This window comes from Metarhizium acridum, assembly GCF_019434415.1.
Source record: "Metarhizium acridum strain ARSEF 324 chromosome Unknown scaffold_1, whole genome shotgun sequence".
Lineage (NCBI taxonomy): Eukaryota > Fungi > Ascomycota > Sordariomycetes > Hypocreales > Clavicipitaceae > Metarhizium > Metarhizium acridum.
In genome coordinates, this window is record NW_027094015.1 from 7299965 (window position 1) to 7322265 (window position 22301).

Consider the following 22301-nt stretch of genomic DNA (forward strand, 5'->3'; position numbering starts at 1 on the left):
ACGGGTTTGGGCATGACTAGGCGGCTGAACATGCTGGCGCCATTACCGCCTCGCCAAACAAGCTGGATGGCGTCCGTCAAGGTGTTGAAAAGGACAGGTTGTGGATGGCAAAGCAAACGATCGCACGAGCGGCTGGGGGTGTTGGTTGGAGCTGAGTTTGATGGCAGGGTAAGCAGGTGGCTGCCGGGACGGAGCTTGGCGTGTGCCGCTCGGTGGGTTCGCTTTTGGTGGTTGGTTGGTTGTTTGTGGTGTTGGTCTTGGTGTTGGCGTTGGACCGAGCTGGCTAGCCAACCCCCTTTCACGATCTGATGCACGGGAAGAAAGAAGAGTAGTCGTACCAAGTATGCAAGTCACGAAAGGAAACAGAGTGGTGAGGGACGGGGAACGGGAATAAGAGCCTTCACCACCAAGAATGCCGTCAAATGTTACCTGGCTGTGAGGGAAAAAGGAGAAAAGGACAAAAGGGAAAGAAAAGGGAAGGAGTGAATTGGTGGTTTTGTTACATGCCTTGGATGCTGGGAGAAGGAAAGAGCGAACTAGCAGGAAGCGCCAGTCCTACGGTTGACGTCTCAGGTCCAAGGGTCTCTCACTCAGGTCCCGCCTTTGCTCCTAATTTTCTCCAATCTTGCTCCATCCAATTCGTATTAGGAGCATTTGAGCGCTGAATGTGTATGTATGTACTTTGTACTCCGTACAGGACATGTAATCTGGATGTGGGGTTGCCAGACAATAGCGAGAATAACCACCTGGGCAGTTACCAACACCAGACATCATTCGCATCCGCCTGGCCACAGTACGATCAACAGTTCAATCACACAATACGACTTTTGCTTATGCTATTGATCCAAATTCTGTCCCTTGACTCCCTCAACAGTTCCAAAAACGATAACGCCTTCGTATGCAAATATTGCATCGTCTGCCACCCAATGCTGAGAAAATACGTACTGCGCTATTCCAACATCATTTATGTCGTCAAACTTCGTAAACACATGATGAACATCATAAGCTGTACAGTAAGCCCGCCTTTGCAAACACGCTTTCCTTTTCTGGGTGTCGCCCTGCTCATCCTCTCTTCACTTGCCCATCGGCGCTCATCGCCGTGGTGGGACATCTGAGCTTTCATCGCTCACATAATCATCATTCTCTTCTTCGCTCTCCTCGCCGTCATCCTCGTGTTCTTGTTGCAGATTGGGCTTCTCGGGCTTCTTGCGGAAGCTCAAAAACCTCTTGAAGCCTGTCGGCTGTTGTAGCTCCTTGGCAGGCTGTTGTAGCTCATCATCTGCTGGGTTATACTCATACTGCAATCGAGGTACCAACAGCCTATATGGAACAGTAATACCTGTTGGGTCCTTGGAATTGACCTCCACATTGAGGCATATGTCCAGACCGCCTTCAAGATCAACGGTAAACTTCTCAGCTTTGCGCAACTGTTTCATTGACAATCCCGTTGGCGTGCGATGGAATGGGCGCACCATAGAGTCTGGTTCGTCATCGCCCCTAGTAGTCCCTGCCGGTTGGTTGCCAGTAGTCTGGGTATGTAGTGGTGGTCTAGCTGTAAAATGCATCTCATCATCATCTGAGAATTCAGCGTGTTCATATGTACCGCCACCGCGCAGCCCTGACGGTCGGACGGCATGCGAAGGGTGGCTACCAACGAAGTAGCCGTCCTCATCGTCGCTCTGGACACCCCATTGCCCATTGATACCTCCATCATCAGGCCTGCTCTTGGTTCCACGTCGACCGAGGCTGAAGACCCCCTTCTTCTTGCCCTCGCCACTTCCGAGTGACATTGTACGGGTCAGCTTCGTCGGCCGAGGACCATCAGACGAGTTTCTCCGCGACAAACTGCGGAATAAGCCACCCACGCCTCCTGACACTGGAGGTCTATCGCCTCGAACAGACGTACGTGATCCATCGAAGCGATTTGACGTTGACCGTGTTCCACCCCCCAGGGAGAGTCGTCGAAACAGGCCGCCTCCACCCCCGCCGCCATTGCTATTCACCACCGGTGGTGGGCTCGGACTCCTATCATAAGTCGACAAAGGTGGTGTTGGGGGCGGCGTTCTGCCAGGTGACCAGGAACGAATAGAACACCAGTTTCTGTGTGGCAGGAGGTGTTTATTGTTTCGGGGTTTTCCATCCACTCCATGATGGAATAGAGGGACCATGCTTTCATCAGTTTGCTTGTCGAAATGATGCACCTTGTTTCGCTTGTTCAGTACATCCGCCAGTATATCCGACGGCGGGGTATTTGCGATAGCTGAAGATACAACGTTGATCATGTATCTCGGGTCCTTGTGCTTTGGCAAGCCAAGCTTGGGGTTTGAATAAAACTGACCAACCGCAGCCAAGTGTACGTCACCACTACAGTGAATGTCAGATTATGATTCTTTGTGCTTATGTTTGTTGCCAGGGAAAAAAAAAATTTACCTCAGAATCGTGATTCGCAATGATTTATCAATCGCCAAATCCTGTAAATCCTCCATAGTTATGCTTCTCTCGTGTTTGTGGTTCTTGGCAGTCCAGTGGTCATTCAAGTCATCCAAGACCTCTACACCACCATCGATATTATTGAGGGCTTTGCCAAACATGCCAGTTCGGCCGAGAGCCTTGACGGGATCCATCAACCGGGATGTCAAACTATGGGCAATGTCAGTCGAGATTGCCAGGGAACCCTCCATGGGAAGAAGCCACTTACATATTCTCTAGCCAGACCAGCCTGGGATATGCGATCGGGACACCCAACAACACCAGTAAATGCTCGACGTGGCCACGCCGTACCTCAGCATACATTCTATTGATGATCGTCTCCCATGTCTGGTTATTGATCACGTCGTGCTCTGTTCTCTCGGTGCGACAATCCACCGCAAGCAAGGCAACTTTGCCTCCCATGGATACATAAACGCTACGGCTCAGCTCCTGAATGTACGGTCCTGGCTCTTGACCAAGAATCCAGCTGGGCTCCGTGTTTTCTGTCTCGGTCAAAACGCTTTGGTGTTGGAAGAGCATATAGTACTTGAAAGCAACCGCTCCCAAACCGGCAAATACCGGTGACTTCATGTAGTGGTCGGGATAAGAACCATATCCGTCGAAGATGTCGTGATCATCATACATGTTGACCATGGGAATCTGCGATGCTGCCAAGCTGAAAAGCCCTTGGGAGAACCACATGCAATAGCGCTGTAGATAAAATTCTTCCATTTCATCCTGCATGCTGGCAGTAAATGCAGCCACATGTTTGTGCTGGGGATGTCGGATATCAAGCCATTCATCAAACAGGCTGCATTCATGAGCAACGGAATCATTGTAAATTTGGTCACCACCTCCAATCATTACATGGAATGGTTGCGACTGGTGTGTATTCAGAACATCACGCCACATGGGATCAGGGCCGCTAAGATCGTCGGGGTTGGCGCTGGCACTGAACCCATTGCAGCTATGGAACATGATATTCATAGCCTGTCCTCGAGGAGGAACCCAGAATGCCATAGAAGGACCTCGGTTGATACGATAAGCGATGCGTTGTTGCTTATCTCGCAATTCAACTTCGATGTTGAATCTCCAGAAGGTGCAGCCTCGCTCTGCGTGAAGACGAAATCCCCTCACATCCTTGTACTTTTGCAGCTTCTCACCGTCAGTCTGAATGCGCTTCTGGCGGCCGGCGAAGGATTGAGGCAACTCGGTTGCGCCATTTGAAGGGGGGATATCTGGCGGACTTCGTGACTTTTCGTACAGGCCTTGATCTGTTTCAGTACGAGATAGGTCTCTGGCTTCTTCCAGATGTTCCACCGGGCGTACATAGATAGTTTCTCCTCTACGACCAAGCTTGGGGTGTCCTGCAATCGGATCCACGTATTCAGGTGGTAAATCCCCATTCACTTGAAGTGGTGGAGGAGGTAGAAGCTGAATGTCCTGTACGAAGAGGCGAAGCATGGGCGCAATATCGTAGGATGATTCTGAATCGTGCGTTACGATCATGACGCTCCCTCTCCATATCTCACGATTTGACACGGCACTGTTTTGAGATCGCGTGGGTACCTTCTCCTGACGAATTCCACAGTATCTCAAGAGTGGGCCGCATTTAAGATACAAGGGCGGCTTGAACCGTGTTGGAGCTAAAGCACGATTAACATACGTTGTGAGTAGGGGTCTACTTTTTCAGACGTTGCTCCTACCGTTTGTGTCATCATACTCGCCATCGAACGCTTCAGCTTTCCGTGGCCTCGATGAGTAAGTACTATTTTTTCGTCCCCCGGTGTTCTCCCACCAAGCCTTATTCTTGTCACTGATTGCTTGATAGTTTTCTGTGAGGTCCAGTAGGGTCCCACCAAGAAACCCAACAGTTGCATTCTGATATTCATCCAGCCAAACTGGCGGCTGATACAACCCTTGACCAGGACGCAAGTTTTCCGGGTCTTTAAATATCATGTTTGAAACTCGATGCTGAGGGAGACTCTCAACGGAATGGCTGCTGTCCTGACGTTCAGAGCGTTTTCCGGAGACGGCTGGATCTTGCTGCTCGGTACCTGGGCTTTGAATAGAACTGGTATTGGCGTTACTACTAGTTGCAGGAGGAATATACTCTTCATCAGATCCGAACTCCTTTCTATAAATAGGTTCAGTTGCTCGACGTTGTATCCCTTGGGCAGGTTCTTGTGCTGTCGGAACGGGAGGCAATTCTTTGTCTCTAATCGCACGGGGGAGCCTACCAGCGGCTCCATAGGCTCGGGTAGCTGATGTGGGCTCATGGATAGCAGAACCGGGCACTTTCCTCTCCATATTTGGCTTTAATGAGGTCCATTGATCCGTGGGAGGTTCCTTGCGTAACTTGTTGCTTCCATTGCGTGTAATATACGTTCCACTACTAGGACCACCGCTGAAGAAGGCTATTGGTTGGCTTACCGGGCTTGTTTGTTTGACAGTATGTTCTTTCTCATTCCTCGCTGCGCGTTCTCTGAAACTTAGGTTTCGCCTTGGTAGCCCGGATCTCGACTCTCCATGGTCCTCTCGTTGCTCTGGCACTTGAAGTGCCGGTGGCGTACCAGCGACATGACCACGATCCGCAGCCTCGGCACGATAGCGACTAGGAGCTGGCTGTTGATGTTGTAGGGGTTGATGTGGCGGGTATGGATGCCCTCGGCTTCCAGTATCAGCGGGATTCATCTGAGGCTCCTCTATCGGGACGGTTGGTGCAATGGCTTCTGGGTGATAACTTGGCGGTTCAATGGGTATTCGGCGACTTTGTGATTCACCCGACTGGGCTGTGGAAGCTTCAGCGGCTCGTTTTGCGGCACGTTCTCTAGCTCGCTGCTCCGCGGCCTGGACTCTAGCCCTCTTTTCCTCCTTGCTCATGCTATCGAGCGTCAGCTCAAGCCGTTGGAGTGGTGAACGGTCGTTTGCAAACTTCTTGCGGCGCTCTGGTGGCAGAGTAACGGATGGTCTTCGGGTTCCTCCAGCAGCAATATCTTGCGGCATCATGGGTGGCGCAACGACGCCTCTGCCGCCAGTGACATCATGTATCTGACTTCTTGGAAAGTCTGGATATTCTTCGCGACGAGTTGTGTAGTATCCTTCGGGTTCCATGCCGTCGGCCACGGCGAGACGGCCGGATGGCAAAGGCTGCGATTGAAAGGAAGTCGGCGGGACGTGGTTTAAGTTGGAGTTGAGCCTGGTGTAAGGTGGTTCTGAAGTTTCGTACGGTTGACGATAGCTTACAGGTGGACCTCCAAGAACCTCTGGCGTATTAGGAAGAGCTTGAGGAGCCTGACGAGTTGATGCAGAGAATGAATCCTGGAATTGCTCCGAGGACTGTCGATGGGGTCTGCGAAACGTTTCTTCAGGCATGTGCGAGACAGGTTCTTGGGGAATATTAGAATCAGCAACACCAACGTTTACATTGGTGCCAGCACTGCCGATGCCCGCACCAATGCCCGCACCCACACCTGGGGCAGCATTAGCTACAAAAACTGGGCGCTGGTAAGAAGGCGGTCTGGGAGCTAGGCCTTGGGCAGCTCCAGCAAAGCTCGAAGCCGTGGGCGAGTGGGGGCTGAAGGTGGACTCTGTAAGAGCATCGGTGTTGCTGTCTGGACTGAAGCACGATTCGACTTGGACCTGTGTGGAGGCTGGGCATCAAGCGAGCCGCGGTGCTCATGCGTCGGGTACGTGTAGTCATCGTACTCGTCCCTCAACCCCTGCGAACCCTGCGAATCCGGGAAACGGCCCCAGTGTTGCTGCTGTGCTGCCATGAGAGAGACAACTAGGTGGCCGTGATGGGGTGACTGTGACGGAGGTGACTGGAGGATCACAGTAACACCACGGCAACGGTCTCAATCTCGGTCTCGCTGAGGTCGAGCGCCGGTAAAAGGAGAGGAACAAAAAAACCGGCCTAGGACCTAAAAAAGGAGTGATGAGAATGATGAGAATGATATGGGAAGAAAAGACCAGCAAACCCAGCTATCGCGCAGTTATGAAATTACGACTAGAGAGCGGTATGGAGTATAACAAGACCCAAGACCAGACGATGGCGCTGGCGTCAGGGTCGTCCGCCTCGCGTTGGTGCCAGCCAGGAACCCGAAATAATGTCTCCGTATTCCAATGTTGGGCTGAGTGTGGCTCATACCATGGGTCCCATGCAGGCCATCATTATTACGGTATGGAAAGGAAAGGCCCAAGTGAGAGGGGAATACGTGGTGACGGTTGCAGATTACAGCAGGCAGGACTCCGTGGTTGCCCAATTAACATCTGGACGAAAAATCAAAAGCCAGGAATTGAAGAGAGTCTGTTCCGTAACTCATCCCCCATGCGACGAAAGTCGACCGAAGATGAGAAAGAGACGTCGGCCAATCGAGTGAGAAGCTGGGGAGCTGAATACCAGGTCGCAGGGGCCACGGAGAGTAACAAAGAGAAGCAAGTGGTTTTAGCAAATATGACAGATGAGAATCTCAGAAGACAGGCAGCTCTTGGCGACTCTGGCCGCGTACTCTGTACGGAGCAAGGTTGAGCGCAATTGAGCTCTTGGTGCGTTGACTGGCAGATGTTGGCGCTTAGCTATCCAAGGAACTGAAGACTTTGGAAGAGACGGAGGAAGGGAAAGCGCCTTGGGGCCATGGAGCCTGCATGCGCGGGCCGGGTCCGTGGTCAGACCGGGAAGGTGCTGTGGAGCCTCCTGCCACTGCTGTCTGCTGTACGGAGTAGAGTGACGAACAATATGCGGAGTCCGGACCACCAATGGGGGAAATGGTTACAGGGCACCCTGTACATAAACCTGTCAACGTCTCCGTATCGAGGACGATCGCGTCAGAGACGATGAACTCGGTCACTAGAGTCTAACGAGAGAGTGCCGAGCACGCCGAGGACTGAAATAAAGAGGCGGGTGACGGCACGCCATAACCAACGAAGACCAGCTGAAGATGCCCGGCACCACGCAAGGATACGGAGTATGCCGGGTGGCTTGCAGCACTACTTCGGTACAGAGCCGCATGAAATAAAAAAACTAGGTGGCTGGCGAAGGCCTGAGCGTTGCAAACCAGACATCTTCAATGATCTCCCAACTGGTGCAATACAACCATGGGCACTTGATTGGGCTTGTGAGGAATCGCCTCAGGACAAGGAAACTGACCGATGGAAACATCAGGACGAGCCGAGGTGAAAAAGATGAATGATGAAGCTCATTGCAGAGTCGATGCCTCCGGCAACATTTATTCCCTCTACGGAGTAGTCATGGATCACGTCGATATCTACAAGGTACCTAGTAGGTATTAGGTGAGTAGACAACACGAGAAAGCAATTATGCCCTCCATCTAGAACACCAGCCAAACTCCCGCTCTTGACCTAGGCACCAACCGAACCAGCTCCTGGGCCTCCGAGAAACATATGGCTATGCCAGCCCTGCCAGCCTGATTGGAATCTGGGCATAATCGAATACCGAGCAGGATCGTCTGCGTGGACAAAGCCGCTCCAATCATGCTCCTGGCCATTGGTATCAACCCATTTCATCACCCTCATCGACGCGGCATATTTCCAACCCTCGCTGGCATGACGCCCAGTGCCCATATCAGTGGTTGTAAGCCGCTCGCCGGTGTTGTAGACCTCCCCATACAGCAAGATATTGGTTGCCGAAGTAGCCAGAGTGTTTTTGGGATTCACTCCTTCGCGGGCGAATAGCGAGGTAGGATAACAGCCAATGTATCGGCCCATGGTGTAGAGCCACCAGCAGTTGTTGAAAAGCTTGTATCTGATTTCGATCTCCTCCTGTTTGCCTCCTTCAACGGAGAAGGCAGAAATAGGCATGCCCGGGTAAATCTCCCTGTCTTGTTGGAACCAGCCCTTGACCTTGAAATTGTAGCCACCCACATAGTCGGCTTGGCCCCGATACCCATTGGTGGTGTAGAAGGCGAACAGAATGGGACCTCCCTTGTGAAGAACATGATAGTTCGTCCAGCCAGCTTCGACGGTTTGATCTTGCTTAGCCGCGCCGTTAGGTTGGTCAGCTCTCTCATGGACAACAGCAACCTGCAAAAGGGAGAAGTCCCCATCTCGCTCGAGGAACGGTCTGTGGGTAGAGATGAAGGCGCCGCCGCCGATATTCTCGTTATTCTGATAAGCAGTCGCATACCAGTGCTTGTATCTCACACTGGCACGAGCGTGAAGCTCAGTGGCGTTGGAGTAGTTTTCTGTGTGAAGAAGGGGGGGCTGCTTCATTGGAACATCATTGTTAACTCGTGCAATAGGGACGGTTCCCTCGGGGCCCTGGGCTTGAGGACGAGCTGCTAGGTTTCGTCCAAATGCCTCAATATCTGCTCCCGCCGGCGGTTCTGAGGGAGGTGTGAAAATTTCACCCTGTGATTCGCGAGTTACCCAATCCACAGTGATTCCATCTTCTACAGTGGTTTTGACAATGTTCAGCTTGGCCTCCTTATGGGTTGACAGTGCGGCAGAGGTTGACTGAACCAGAGCAGCTAGGGTTGCCGCCATGAAAAGTTCCCAACGCATATTGAAGTCGTACAAAAGGAGTGTAGGGGGGAAAGAACAAAATGAAATAGACTACTGAGCGACGCCGTCATCCCAAAAAGAAAAAGAAAGATCTGCCATCGTTCTCGACTTTATATCCAAGGCCATATTCACCATGGGTCAATGGTTTTCATCTACTCCTCTAACTCATGACGGTCGTCCTGGCCTCGGAACTACTCTTGTGGATCGGATGAGATCCGTTCAAATGCCTCGCGTCGCCCTTGACATTGGTTAGATGTCATTGCTACGAGGCGAGTGGAACAAGCCAAGCCAAACACCGTAGTGGCTAGTACGTGCCATGCCTTGAAATAACTATCCCTCTTGATTTGAGTTATGATTGCACGATGATTGAACTGGTGAGGGTCCGCTCGACCGTACCAGCACGTCGTGGTGTTTAGTAGAGTGCTCTGGGTCCATGTGATAAACTCACCATGACTCGTTTTCTTGAATTGCGACTTGGCTGGCCTTCATCCATCCCAAAATCTATCCCTTCTCCGGAACGTCGCGAAGTACGTGTGCCAGGCTTCAGGGGTCTTCCCTACACGATAGGCCAAGCCAATTTCGCAACCGTCATGAGTTGTTGAAAACTGGGGTGCATCAGCTTCATCTCACGTGTTTTTCTCGAATTCTGCGGGTGCTACATGCTGATGCAGGGCGAAAATTATCCAATATTCAAGTACGGCTGCGATCAAAGCGCAGCCGCACCTGGACCCGAGCCGGAGAAACGACGGAATGAAAATACTAGTATGCAAGCAGTGTCACGTTGTGAAGGGGATAAACTATTTTCGGAATCTTGAACCATTCCGTCGGTTTTAATTTTATTCTTTTCTTTACGGTAAACGATCCCAGGTATGACTCGAGCAAATTGCGCAACATGCAGATTACAAAACCCCGGGAGTTCCGTATGTCGTTGATGTCTCGAATGGTTAGATAACTGGCCCATGCTTATGATATGCAGATCTTGTCATGGGGTATGGAAAATTTATAGTTGGCTGCTTCAGTTGGTAGAATAAAACGGTTTGGAAACCAAAAGGGTGCACCACCACCAGATCCAATTTCGTTGGCGCCGAGTGGAGAAAAAGACGCTTGAAACCTGGTATTATTTCAACGCATTTTGCCGACGCCACAGACTCCGCAGGCCTGTCGGTAACACGCAAACTTGGAGTATCACGGAGTACACCATTATTGAGCGTAACGACCTTCATCAGTCGATCTGCGGAAGCGCACAAAAGTCACAATGGCCAACTTCGCACCCGAACCCCCCGGCCGTCTAATTTCTCACTTCACGGACCGGTACGTCGCCTGGACAGATCCAACCTCACTGCCATGGTTAAAGAGACATATAGGTCCCGGGCTCAACAGGGCGATGGGTGGGACTCGCTTTGGGAGTCTGATGAAAACCATCTCTGGGACCGGGGGATGCCGTCTCCTGCATTAATCGACTTCCTTGAATCCAAGCAGGACCTCCTGCAGACTCCTTCGGGAAGACGACTTTGTGCCCTTGTACCTGTACGAAATCCCCCCGTCCAATGGTAAGTAACTATACAGCATCGGTGTTGACGCGTAACACAGGGCTGTGGGAGGGGTTATGATGTGGCCATGCTAGCCTTGCACGGCTTCGACGTATACGGACTCGAAGTCTCTGCAAAAGGTGCACAGATAGCCAGGGACTATGCAGCCGGGGAACTGGCTGAACCGCAGGATTACAACTTTGGGAGCAACGGCCGGCCGAGTGGCCAGCCTGGCCGGGTTAGAATTATCGCTGGCGACTTTTTTGTCCGCGACTGGGAACAGACTCTGGCCCAGGACGGAGTCGAAGGCTTTGACCTCATTTACGACTACACGGTACGTCGCCACTGGGTTCGCATAAGCGGTGGATTGTAATTGCGTGTTGACTTAGATTTGGGAACCAGTTCCTCTGTGCTCTGTTGCCAGAAATGCGAAGGGACTGGGGCCGCCGTATGAGAGAGCTCGTTGCCCCAACCGGTATACTGGTGTGTCTCGAGTTTCCCATGTATAAAGACCTCAAAGCTGTAGGTCCCCCTTGGGGCCTTAATGGCGTTTATTGGAACATTCTAGCAGAGGGCAAAGATGGAGTTATTGAAGAGACTGGAGAGGAGACCGGGGCAGAGAATGGCCCATTCAAGCGGGTTATGTATTTCAAACCGCCTAGATCTTATGAGGCCGGTAGAGGCACTGACATGGTTAGTGTTTGGAAGCCTCAATAGCAATGTGTGATAACACTTGGACAATACATTCTGTTGAAATTGAACTGGCCAGCCCAAAATCCCGATGCCAGTAGTTACTTGCCTAATCCAGGCAAGTTGCGAGAAGAGGGGCCGACAAGACGCGAGGCAATAATGCAGACATACAGGCACAACGGCAAACCAAATAAGACGTCAATGCAAAGACGAACCAACCGCAAGGGAGAAAAAAGGAAGAAAAAAATCGGTGCAACCTACTTTTACGTCTGTAGGCAGGCAGGGCGCCACCAAGTCAAAAAAGAACGATGGAAATCGTCGTGGAACGAACTTGCTCCCGGCAGGGCTTGAACCTGCGGCCTCCGCATCACTAACGTTTATTAGTACGAAGCTCTAACCAACTGAGCTACGGAAGCTATCCAACGCTGTTAGGAGATCGTGGTCCAATTACAAGATATCAAGCACAAGATTTTCCCAGCCACCAAACAGTTTGTCTATAAACACAGGGTTTTGTAGCCTCAACACTGTCAAGCGTCGTATTAGCTTATATTAGGAAGAAAGTGCCCTGTAACAGACTCCACGGGGCGATGCCGTCAAATACATTATGCCAGAACCCCCGAGTTTCCTTGCCTAAATCGCATGGTTTGCTTGCCCAGGACGTATGTGCAGCTCACCTTCTAATTGGCAACAGTCGGTAGGGGAGAGATGTTCGCGAAGCTATGGAGCAGATGAACAAGAAGTGAAATTGCCACGGACTCCACACACCAATCGAGGATGTTGAAAACACTATTTTGCACTCGGTGGAAAGATAACCCTGCAATAATGACCACAGAGAAATAAGGATAAACTACTCGGGAGAGGCTGCGCGATGCTCAACGTTCATTACGTTTTCCCAACTTTGCTGCTATTATGGATATCTGGGGTGAGCTTCTATATTGCTTAAACCAAACTGCCCGAGCAGGATGCGGCTGACGTCACACAGCAACATGAATCGTATGCCAGGTTTCTAGTGTTCAAGTCGCATTTTTGCAGTCACTCGTTGAGCCTTCCAGAACAGCAGGGGAGAGGTACTAAAGTGGAAGGACAGCAGCTAGTTGTGTCCAGGTGCATGTGACAGCACTTTATCCCAATCTCAAGGAGCTTTAATACTATATTGAAACACAGTTGCCACGACTGATGTGAATTTATACTGCAGACGTTGGTTATTCTGGCCATGAATGTAATTATTAGTATGGTCTAGCCATTGATTGGATGCTGCCGTGGTCATGGTTTGGAGGAGTAAGCAGGCAAATACCTGGTATCCTACGAGAGGAAAAAAAGACCCATCAGCGACTAAGTGGACGGAAACCACTTATATTTACTTGAAGAGACGGATAACAGGAAATGAAAAAGCCACTAAAAGTGAACCGCTAATAAACAAGGAAGAGTATAGGGTAGGCCTGCGGTAGTCTAACCTTGATGCCATAGTTATAAGGCAGAAAAATATTGCCAACACAGTCTCGTCGACCGCTCCTGACACCAAGAAGATTAATTTTTTGCGGGTGGCAGCCGAGTCGCACGCTTATTGCAGTTCGTCACTTCCACCTTCTGCCCATTGACACCTCACCCTTCAACCCTACCAAACCTTTGCAAGACAGCACGTCTTTGCCTGGCGCAAAGTTGCATCTTGCATCTCTCCTTCAGATTGAGAAGATAGTCGATCTATTTTCTTGCATCAACTCCACGACTGAGCTAGCGGCAACATCGCGAACCCCACAATCAAACGTTTCGACCGCGACCGTTCATCCTCCACCTCAACGGTTGCCCTTTGTCGGATTTAACGTGGGACAAGCTACAGAAATAAAAACAAAATCCACAAATTACAATGGCCGCCGCCTCCGAAACTCCCAACATGGACCAGCAGGTTGACCTTTCCACAATCCCCATCTCTCCCAACGGCAAGGGTGAGAGCACTGAGGCCAAGGACGGTGACAAGCCCGTGACTGTTTTCCACGATAAGGACAACTTCAATGTTAAGCACCCGCTTCAGAATAAGTGGACTTTGTGGTTTACCAAACCCCCGAGTGGAAAAGTAAGGACGCCAGTGCATTGAGCGCCAAGAATCGAGCATAGCTCTAATGAACCGCTTTTAGGGTGACAATTGGAACGACCTGTTGAAGGAAGTCATCACCTTTGACTCCGTGGAGGAGTTTTGGGGTGTCTACGTAAGCTTCCTCCTGGGTCGCAAGAGTCAATACAATCATAGCTTCTAACCCAATACAGAACAACGTTGCCCCTGTCTCTGACCTAGCCCTCAAATCCGACTACCACTTGTTCAAGGCTGGAGTGCGACCCGAATGGGAAGATCCGCAGAACAAGCATGGTGGCAAGTGGTCATTCCAGTACAAAGAGAAGCGAAATGTCGACATTGACCGCCTGTGGCTGCAGGTTATGATGGGTGCCATTGGTGAGACTTTGGAGGAGGAGGACGATGGCGAGGTCATGGGTGTTGTTGTCAACGTGCGAAAGGCTTTCTATCGTATCGGTGTCTGGACTCGTACTATTGGTAAAAGCATTCCGGGTCGTGGGGACGGCGATGTTGCTGGTGGCAAGGGCCGTAGCGGAGAAAAGAGCAAGGACATTCTTATGTCTATCGGGAGACGTTTCAAGGAGGTTCTTGAGCTCCCGAATAACGATCAGGTTGAGTTCTCTGGCCACTCTGATAGTGCTCATGCTGGCAGTACGAGAGCCAAGGCCAAATACACTGTATAAATGGAGTAAATTGCGGAGAGAGTCTAGGCGTTGGGGAGAACTGGGGGAAGATGACATGGAGGATCGGATATTCGCTGATGTACTGCTCGATTCCCCTTTGCTCTATCACTACATCGACACTGGCTTCACGGTTTTGACGACTGACGAGAATAAAATCGGCGGATCATCCTATTGGTGTGCTTGGCCAGCTCACATGCATCTGGCCAAGATGCTGCATTTTTAATTGGTGGTCAAGCTTCAAGTTTGAAGCTCGTTTCGCCACAGAAAAATTCCTGTCTCTAATTGCGCGGCGGCGTTTGCTTGGTTTTGGTCAGACGGACAGCTTCGCCGAGGTAGCAGGTTTTGAACTTGTAATGGCTGTACCACAAATAGACTTCTGATATTTGGCCAGTCCCTTAATATATCTATTTATCTGTGTTTGAACTCCATGTATTTGCAATGCATACTGGTTGCTGGTGTATTTATTCTCCAAATGGGTCAGCTCGAGGACTCTAGATATCAATCAAATCGCCATATCATGTCTATATCATACATGCCTCTCTATCCAGGCCCCTCGCCCCCTCCAAAATCTTACAATGTTCATCCGAGCCCCGTGTCATTCTACAACTCGTCACCGCTGTGTTCATCCGCAAAGATCTCCTTCACGAGCTGCTTCTTATTAATCTTGCCCATGGCGTTCCTCGGAATATGCTCCACAATCTTCATGACCTGTGGAATCTTATAGTTTGCTAACCTGCTCTTCAGCGCGCGCCTCATGTCCAAGGGCGACCACTTCTGAACCACGTCCGTGTTGAGAATGAGCACAGCGCCGACCTTCTGGCCCCAGTTTCCGCTGGGAACTGCGACGACGGCAGCCTCTGACACCTCTGGCAGACTGAGGAGTTCGCGCTCTACTTCCAGCGCAGAGACCTTTTCGCCACCAGTCTTGATGATGTCTGCCGTAAGGCGGCCCTGTATGAAGTATAGCGGGCCCTTGGTCCACGGCTGGCTGTGGGAGGCGGAGGGGACGGAGCGTCGAAAGGCGACGTCGCCTGTTTTGAACCAGGAGCCGCGGCCGTCGGGGTCGGGGATGAACTCCTTGGCCGTGGCAGAGGGGTTGCGCCAGTATTCCTTGAACACGGTCGGCCCGCGAAGCTGGATCTCACCGGAGCGTTCGCGGCCCTGGGAATCGACCTCGGCGCCGAGGGGAATGATTTCACCCGTGTCCACGTCCATGAGACGTGCTTGGACCGAGGGGAGGGGCCAGCCGACGGAGGCGTCGATGCGGTCGGTGAAGGAGAGGCCGCAACTGAGTGCCATGCCTACTTCCGTCATGCCGTAGCGCTCGAGGAGGACGTTGCCGTAGCTGAGATCTGACCAAGCAGTCTTGATGGGCGTGGGGAGGGCGGCAGAGCCGGAAATGTTGACGCGCATGTTTGTGGGGGAGATGGCTTCTCGAGCGGCGGCTTGGAGGGGAGGAGGTAGGAGCTTGTGGCTGGCGAGGAGGCGGCTGTAGACTGTAGGAACGACGGTGAAGAAGGTGACTTTTGGTTTGGGAGGTTTCGTCGTGCCATCGGCGCCGTTGGTGCTGTTTGTGGAAAGGAATGGTGCCGCAAGACGTTTCCATACTGCGTCGGCGTTGAAGGGGAACATGAATTCGACGGACGAGCCGGCGAACAAAGGCGTGATGACGGCGTTGACGGTGCCATGGATGTGGTGGAGGGGGAGGACGTGGAGGAGGTGGTCTGCTGGGGTGTATTTCCATGCTTCTATGAGGGAGCGTGACTGAGCGGTCAGGGCTGATTGCGGCAAGAGCACGCCTTTCTAGGAGCTGGTAAGTATCCTTTGCTGCGTAGTGTTTGTATACTGTGGCGGACGGGTTTGGCTTACAGGTCTGTTGGTGGTTCCTGAAGTGTAGAGCATCAGCCCGGCACCAGCTGGATCGGAACCCTCCAACGGAACGATTTCACCCTTGCCACCACCCTCATTTTTCTTTAGTTCAAGATGAGCCGGCTTGGTAGTTAGATCCGTGGCCAAGACCTCTGCTGCTTTGGATGCGAACCTGGGCGAGGAGACGAGAAGCGCCGCTTCACTGTGGTCAAGGATATATTGTAACTCTGGCGCCGGGAACGCGGGAGACATTGGGACTGCAATGGACCGCGCTGCAAGCACAGCGAGCAAGGTGACTTGGAGAAGGAGTTAGTATGAGAACAAAATGGCTAATTGGAATATATAAATATATATATTTGTTTACAAAAAAAAAAAAAAAAAGAGGAAAAGAGCAAGAAGCGCTACGACAGGCCACTCACCAACATAGTCGTAGCTATTCTCAACGAGAAACGCTATTCTCTCCCCATTCAAGTCCTTCTTCCCACTGGCTTCATAAAATCGCTCCCTTGCCCTCCGTATATCCCCTAGCAATTCGCCGTATGTAAAGGTTCTCCCCGAGGAGGAGTGAATGACTGCGGTTGACTGGGGGTCATGTTTTGCAATGGCCTCGAAAATGGGCAACCGCGGCAAGGTGGTCAAGTGCATTCTCGAGTTGGAGAGGCATGAACAACACACAGTCACCCGCGCCAGAGAATAGCGATGCGAAGACGAAGAGGAGTACGAGGGTGAGACGAGGGGAGGAGAGGAAGCTATGCGCCGGAGAACCGGTGGCAGACTGCGTCGGAGTGTCATGGGCAGAAACAGGTCGGCGCAACAACAGGCGCCGAGGTGGTGTTTATCGCGCCTTGTCGCCTTGTTTCTCACTTGCAGTACTCGGTCCACGGAGTAAGGAGAGGGGGAATGACGCAGCCAAACCGGACGGAGGAAGTGGAACCAGCTGCCCAGGTATGGACGGAATATCTGCACGGCGCCCAGGTCGAATCAAGCGTGGTTGGGTCCCCCGTGTCCCGGCGTTTCCAGCTGAACTGCTTGATGGTGCGATGGGGAATGGTAAGCTCGAGATGATGTGGGCTTCGAGGCTGCCGTTTGCGGCTCAACGCTGGATGGTGCAACGCTGCGTCTCGGGCCAGTGTATGCTGTGGCTGGGGGGAAAAATTAGCATCAGAATTAAGCAACGGCAAGACTTGGGATGCTTTCAAGCAAGGGCTGGCCTTGTTGATGTTGAACGAGTTGAGGCATCCGATGGCTCCATTCTTCTGTGGGACGAATGTAGAAAGAAAGCAGCAATATTGAAAGAGGGAGCCAGTTTTGGGGGCCGGCATGCGCAACGGCGGAGCCAAGACTGACTGACAAGCGGAGAAGCACTACCGAATAATGAATGTCGGGTCATTGAGCAGCAGAGAAACAGTCAGACGTTGTTGGTTGATTGTAGCCAATTCCTACATTGAAGGTGTCAACTGATTCTATTGTTCGGAGCGCAAGTACCTAATCCCCCTGGCTAAGTCGGAGGTCGCAATATTGGGCTGACGTTATAAAAACATTGGAGCAAGGCGAGTCACACAACAAGGCAGCCAAATCCGTCCACTCACCGAGCTCTGTCCTCCCCCTGTCACAGACAGCTGATTCTGGTCGTCTGAGGATATTTTTGGTTGAGCAGAATACTCTGACGAGACACCTGGTTTAAGCGTTGGCTGTTGGGAGCCAGTGTCAAGCTGCTTCACTGCCGGCATCTGCACCGCGACTTGGGCGGTCGGTTTGTGTCACCACCTTGACGCCTTGACCACATTGTCGCTTCCTCCATTGCCGAATTTGATCATGTGCAGAAACAAGATGCAAACTGCCTCACTGTGCGCGGGCCGAGCACATGGGTACCTGATTCCTCTCCCACACTCCCTCTCAAGGAGGTGTTGCACCACGCCCAGCACGCACGATTCATCAAGTGAGCCACGCCATGTCGGAGGCATGATGCAGCATTTCAGCAGCTCGTGCTTTGAACAGGGGCGACAGCCTGGTACACCCATGTGGGTAGCATGAATAGCACGAATGAGTGCATACAGAGTGTCTCGATGCCATGTAAAACTTGTCCTTGGACTGGATGACTGGGCGGCGCAGATCGAGAATGCAACACCAAGCACTTCCTGTCATCTAGATACTAACAGGCACGTCTCAGCTCAGGAGTCCGGTCGTGGTGGTACCGCATTGATAAATAGTATTTCTTTTTTCATTTCATTTCTTTTTTTCCTTCCTTGCCGTCTGCCAGTTCTTTCTCTCTTCTCATGATTCCTTGTCTTGTCTCTTGTCTCGCACCGTTTGTCGCTACCGCAAGAAGCCTGTCAAAAAGAAAAAAGCTTCTTCATGTACCGCCACGCCGGCTCCAAGTCCCCACGTACCCAGAAAACGTGCCTGATGCTCCACTGCACATGCAGCCCCGTCACCGCTCCATGGCCTCAACGGCCTGTCATTGGGCCCCCTCCCGGCCCAAACCCGCCCCAATGGACAGTGCCCATGCAGCAGCGCAGCCTTCTTGGTGACTGGTCTGCATGCCTGCTGCTCTCTCACCGACTTGACCGAAGAGACGGGGGAAGGAAAAAAAAAACAACCAAATGAGCCGACTTCATTGGCAGTTTTGATCCCGCTTACAATACGCATTGTAGGTGCATCCGACAAGAAAGCGGAGAGAGCCAGGTGCTTTGTCCTGGGTGTTGTTTTCCTCAAGATTTATTTCTTCTTCTGCTCGTCCTCGCTCATTTGGTCTTTTTTACTGGCCTCTCATCCTCGCCTCTCTTTACCCAATTGACTTGCCTAGAAAGTGGCGGACCGAACAACACCGTCCCGAGAACTTCGACGTGCTAGACTTCACCTTCTCCCCCAAGCGATATCGACGCTGTACAAATTACTACTGCCCCGAATGTTGCGACGATACGCCCTTGGTTTCTCGAATGTCGGGCGACAGCTCTCCACCATGAGCTCTAATACGCCCATGGAGGATGCCATCCGTGCAAAGGTTGGTGACGGTGCCAGGCGTGGCCGACGGGTCAATTGTATTTTTCCCACCTAATACTCGTCGGAGGCTAACTACCATTGGGCAATTAGATTACTGCTGCTTTCGATCCGCAGACCCTTGAGATCTACAACGACTCCCATCTCCATTCCCACCACAAGGCCATGCAGGGAGTCACTTCCAAGGAGACTCACTTTAGGTACGACCATCCTGGACCTCACACCGCCTCATGTCCCAAGGCACCACGCGGACCTCTACCGCGCCCACCATGGCACCACGGCTAATGCTAGATTCCTAGACTCGTTATCACGTCGGAAGCCTTCAAATCCAAGATGCAGCCAGCCCGCCACAGAATGGTCTATGCCCTCCTCCGGGACGAAATGGCCCTCGAGGGCGGCATCCACGCTCTTCAGCTCAGGACCCTGACTCCCGAGGAAGAAGAGCGCCAAAACAAGAAAAATGCTTCTGAAGCTGCCGCTAAGGAAGAAGAGGCCAAGGAAGCTTGAAAAAAAAAAAACCCCGAAAAACCACCCGTCCCATGGAGATTCAATGACAGGAATGCAACGCGAGAACGACGTCTTTTTTTTTCTTTTACCGAAAAAAAGTTTAATGACAAAATAGCAGCAGGCCCTGCCACGCTCGGGAAGTGTCGGATGAGAACGCAACGGCGGCGCTTGGGGAGGGAAAACAATATCCTTTTGTTTAAACTGGAAATGACGCAACGGAACGCTTTTTAGAGACGACGAAAATGGATCTCCTCAAGGAGACGTTATGAAAACCCTCAACGGAAGTATATTATTGTTTCTATTATCATTGGTAACGCCTAGCTAGATCAGAAAGGGCCCACGCACAATAGACACACGTCTGCCTCATGCATCCTTCAGTCATGACGATCAGAATACCGGGGTATAATAGCTATTTCCTTGTAAGACACCAACTATCATCTTCATACATTCCAGCGTCAATTCGAACCCTCGAAAAAGTACTGTCGCGCAGCCGGCGCTACGTCGAACCATGCCGACTCCGTGAACTCAGCGCACCACTGGCCTTTCTCCTTCTGAAGTGTTCTCGTAGCAGGGCCTTCCGTTCTTCAGCGGATTCATGCGTCTGCACGTCACCTTTACTAGCTGATGCTAATCTCTCAAAATACTGGGATGTCCTCGGCGCTTTCGACTTCACGGATGACGGGGGTGCTCTATCCGGCAGTTCAGGCGCATCGGACCCTAATTCTGGCGACGGTGGTGAAGGACGCTGCCTCTTTGCAGGTCGAGGGGGCGATATGTCTGGTGTCGGGACATCGGCGTTCACAACATCTTCTCGGCCCAGTTGCTCTCTCGGCCCTTGCACCACCTTCTCGTTCCCAGATTCCCTGGCCTCGTAGGAAATATGTCTCCTTGCCCTAGCAACCTCATCTGGAAACATGTCCAGCACATGTTGTAAATTTTGCTTCGTAATTACCATCTTGCTGTACTCTGGCTCCCCTGGTAACATGTTGAACCATTCAATGGCGGGTAAGGGCTCCTGTCCTGCCCGCGCACCGGTCACGTATTTTACGTATTCTGCAGAAAAGGCGCGGATGAAATCGTCGTAGAGGAATTCGCGAAGGGCACGTAATGATGCGAGGTACTCGAGGCAGAGGCAGGCTTTGACGAAGTTTTTGAGGGTGCCGTTTTGCGAAGAATAGGACGGGTATGTGGTTGTGAAGAGGGTGTAGGGGTTTGAAGCGGTGACAGGAGAGATTCTCTGGTTGACGAAATGCGCTTGAGATTCCGTGGCTATACATGTTGTTGTAGGCGCAAGGGAGCGAGGTTCGCCGTTATACGGGTTTGGGAGAGGGATGGATGAAGCAGGGGGAGGGGCGGCGGTGGTAGAGTTTTGGGTTGATGCTGTTGAACATGTAGCTGGGATGAGGGAGCTGGATGAGGTAGATAGCGAGCTTTCTACTTCCTTTATGCGTAATGTGTTGGGGAGACGGGTGAATGATGTTGATGCGTTGACGGGCTTGACCGGGGTGGTGTCGAAATCGATCCGCTTGAATCTGTGAAGCCGCTTTTGTTGTGTTCGGGGGTCAATGGGAGCAGAGACCCGATTTGTGTCCACGGTGCCGGGGATGACGTTTTGGTTTGGCTGAGCACAGGGCGGAGTCTCGGTTTCCACGACTTGTGAGGCTATATTCATAGCGGGCGTGGATGTTGCTTGCGGTCGGGTGGATTCTAGGTTAATCCTGACATCAGGTTTCTCGTGAGCTTGTAGGGGTTGCATGTCCATTTCGTCTTCTTCCTCATCTTCTTTCGGGGTGCTCACGGTCAGACGATGGGGTTCTGGCTGGGGAAGCGTATTAAGAAGTCCTGGCTTCGGGTTGGGCATTGGGGTTTCCTGGACAGCTTGTGATTGACTTGGTGTTGTTAGGGGCCGTTCTCGAGCACCTCGATCTGGGGAAGTCGACCACGTTAAACGGCTATGGGCCTCCGAGGAGGTTGAGGACTGGCTATCGTTCTGTTCATCATCGCTGGCCTCTTTCTGTTCCTTGTCCACCTGGTCCTCGACGCTCTCGACTATTCTGTCCTCATTGTGGCCTTGGATAGCTTCAGGGAGGTCATCTGCATTGACGCTTCTGTGCTTCTCGGCACACTCATCATTTCTCCCTCCGCTGCTTGGTTGAACCGTCTCGGAGAGTTTATTTATATTCACTGGCTTGCTCTTGCGCCCCTTTCTTAGCAAAAAAGCTTCCGTCACAGTCTCCAGCACATGGCTGGGAACATGAGGTTGGCCCTGACGCTGATTTGCCTCCACGGCCCATGAGCCGTCTTTGTCCAGAATGTTTCGCTGGTCCTTGGGTATAACCGTGAGACCACGCCGCCCCAACAGCGCTTGGATGTCCTGTTGAGGCGACGACGTAAAAGACATGACGACGAGGCGAATACGAATAGACGTCTAGGCATGTGAATAACTGCATAGGTGGGTGGCGCCGACAGCAGGGTTGGATTTCATCACATCCGAGCTGACTAGACTGTACAGATACATGACCTGCAGTGACTTCCCTAGTGTTTGGAAAGGTTCCACGGGTATTGCCTACTTCACTGGGGGGCTCTGCGCTGCTCAATAGATCCGAATGCTCCGTGAGACTGTCGGATCGCAGATTTCGTTTTAGCTTGGGGCGGCGTGATGGTGACGAGCAAGATGCGCAGGATTCAGTACACATCACTCCGTGCAGTACTAACTGCAGAGCTCCGTGGGGCCCACTTTTTGGCAGTTGAGAGCCGGTGGCGCATGGAGGGCCTAGAATTTAGCGGGGATTGGCAGCGCCCAAGCGACTATCTGGAGTCGATTGGGCCTAAAGACCACTAATGCACGCTGCAGAGACAGCTATCTGACTGGACATCTGGGGATTTGGGTGGGCATTCTGATGGGACCGCAACGACTGCAACCAGACGTGGCTGGACCTCTGCAGTCTGCACTTGGAAGGTTTG

At 51.9% G+C, this 22301-nt stretch overlaps 10 protein-coding genes and 1 non-coding gene across 13 annotated transcripts; 4 read left to right on the forward strand and 7 right to left on the reverse strand.

Annotated features, from left to right (window-relative positions):
* Positions 1-1091: 1091 nt before the first annotated feature.
* On the reverse strand, positions 1092-3978 carry J3458_002261 (uncharacterized protein; the record flags this gene model as incomplete). Its single annotated transcript, XM_007813682.2, has 3 exons — positions 1092-2364; positions 2431-2640; positions 2699-3978. The coding sequence occupies 3 exons, from the start codon at positions 3976-3978 to the stop codon at positions 1092-1094; spliced, it is 2763 nt and encodes a 920-aa protein (XP_007811873.2).
* Positions 3979-4158: 180 nt separating this feature from the next.
* J3458_002262 (uncharacterized protein) lies at positions 4159-6245 on the reverse strand (the record flags this gene model as incomplete). The annotated part of the gene is made up of 2 exons (XM_066117211.1): positions 4159-5942; positions 6059-6245. The coding sequence occupies 2 exons, from the start codon at positions 6243-6245 to the stop codon at positions 4159-4161; spliced, it is 1971 nt and encodes a 656-aa protein (XP_065979103.1).
* J3458_002263 (uncharacterized protein) lies at positions 5862-7302 on the forward strand. Its single transcript, XM_066117212.1, has one exon. It carries the CDS (start codon positions 6407-6409, stop codon positions 6998-7000), a length of 594 nt encoding a protein of 197 aa, XP_065979104.1. The 5' UTR covers positions 5862-6406; the 3' UTR covers positions 7001-7302.
* A 528-nt stretch (positions 7303-7830) lies between these two features.
* J3458_002264 (uncharacterized protein) lies at positions 7831-8991 on the reverse strand (the record flags this gene model as incomplete). The annotated part of the gene is made up of 1 exon (XM_007813681.2): positions 7831-8991. One exon carries the CDS (start codon positions 8989-8991, stop codon positions 7831-7833), a length of 1161 nt encoding a protein of 386 aa, XP_007811872.2.
* Positions 8992-9698: 707 nt separating this feature from the next.
* J3458_002265 (uncharacterized protein) lies at positions 9699-11460 on the forward strand. 3 transcript variants are annotated; one of them, XM_066117213.1, is made up of 5 exons: positions 9699-9911; positions 9968-10302; positions 10356-10518; positions 10582-10854; positions 10923-11460. In XM_066117213.1, the coding sequence occupies exons 2-5, from the start codon at positions 10247-10249 to the stop codon at positions 11235-11237; spliced, it is 807 nt and encodes a 268-aa protein (XP_065979105.1). In that variant the 5' UTR covers positions 9699-9911; positions 9968-10246; the 3' UTR covers positions 11238-11460. The 3 variants fall into 3 exon arrangements, with proteins under 3 accessions (XP_065979105.1, XP_065979107.1, XP_065979106.1); XM_066117215.1 differs by having other exon boundaries at positions 10910-11259; XM_066117214.1 differs by having other exon boundaries at positions 9968-10518.
* Positions 11461-11542: 82 nt separating this feature from the next.
* J3458_002266 lies at positions 11543-11626 on the reverse strand. The gene has a single exon. It is a non-coding gene; the product is annotated as a tRNA-Ile (tRNA).
* Positions 11627-12757: 1131 nt separating this feature from the next.
* TIF45 (eukaryotic translation initiation factor 4E) lies at positions 12758-14404 on the forward strand. Its single transcript, XM_007813679.2, has 3 exons — positions 12758-13281; positions 13343-13414; positions 13473-14404. The coding sequence occupies exons 1-3, from the start codon at positions 13075-13077 to the stop codon at positions 13959-13961; spliced, it is 768 nt and encodes a 255-aa protein (XP_007811870.1). The 5' UTR covers positions 12758-13074; the 3' UTR covers positions 13962-14404.
* A 157-nt stretch (positions 14405-14561) lies between these two features.
* J3458_002268 (uncharacterized protein) lies at positions 14562-16475 on the reverse strand (the record flags this gene model as incomplete). Its single annotated transcript, XM_007813678.2, has 3 exons — positions 14562-15764; positions 15831-16126; positions 16250-16475. 3 exons carry the CDS (start codon positions 16473-16475, stop codon positions 14562-14564), a joined length of 1725 nt encoding a protein of 574 aa, XP_007811869.2.
* A 215-nt stretch (positions 16476-16690) lies between these two features.
* J3458_002269 (uncharacterized protein) lies at positions 16691-17152 on the reverse strand (the record flags this gene model as incomplete). Its single annotated transcript, XM_066117216.1, has 1 exon — positions 16691-17152. The coding sequence occupies one exon, from the start codon at positions 17150-17152 to the stop codon at positions 16691-16693; it is 462 nt and encodes a 153-aa protein (XP_065979108.1).
* A 1586-nt stretch (positions 17153-18738) lies between these two features.
* On the forward strand, positions 18739-19337 carry uvi31 (BolA domain UV induced protein Uvi31; the record flags this gene model as incomplete). Its single annotated transcript, XM_066117217.1, has 3 exons — positions 18739-18834; positions 18924-19030; positions 19130-19337. 3 exons carry the CDS (start codon positions 18739-18741, stop codon positions 19335-19337), a joined length of 411 nt encoding a protein of 136 aa, XP_065979109.1.
* A 366-nt stretch (positions 19338-19703) lies between these two features.
* J3458_002271 (uncharacterized protein) lies at positions 19704-21997 on the reverse strand. The gene has a single exon (XM_007813676.2). It carries the CDS (start codon positions 21736-21738, stop codon positions 19834-19836), a length of 1905 nt encoding a protein of 634 aa, XP_007811867.2. The 5' UTR covers positions 21739-21997; the 3' UTR covers positions 19704-19833.
* Between the last annotated feature and the right edge of the window lie 304 nt (positions 21998-22301).

Coding starts and splice junctions, on each gene's coding strand:
- J3458_002263 (XM_066117212.1), top strand. CDS start 6,407: ATGAGAATGATGAGAATGATATGGGAAGAAAAGACCAGCAAACCCAGC.
- J3458_002265 (XM_066117213.1), top strand. CDS start 10,247: ATGGCCAACTTCGCACCCGAACCCCCCGGCCGTCTAATTTCTCACTTC. Junction 10,303..10,355: donor ATTTCTCACTTCACGGACCG/GTACGTCGCCTG, acceptor AGAGACATATAG/GTCCCGGGCTCAACAGGGCG. Junction 10,519..10,581: donor GACTTTGTGCCCTTGTACCT/GTACGAAATCCC, acceptor CGCGTAACACAG/GGCTGTGGGAGGGGTTATGA.
- TIF45 (XM_007813679.2), top strand. CDS start 13,075: ATGGCCGCCGCCTCCGAAACTCCCAACATGGACCAGCAGGTTGACCTT. Junction 13,282..13,342: donor CCAAACCCCCGAGTGGAAAA/GTAAGGACGCCA, acceptor AACCGCTTTTAG/GGTGACAATTGGAACGACCT. Junction 13,415..13,472: donor AGGAGTTTTGGGGTGTCTAC/GTAAGCTTCCTC, acceptor AACCCAATACAG/AACAACGTTGCCCCTGTCTC.
- J3458_002271 (XM_007813676.2), bottom strand. CDS start 21,738: ATGTCTTTTACGTCGTCGCCTCAACAGGACATCCAAGCGCTGTTGGGG.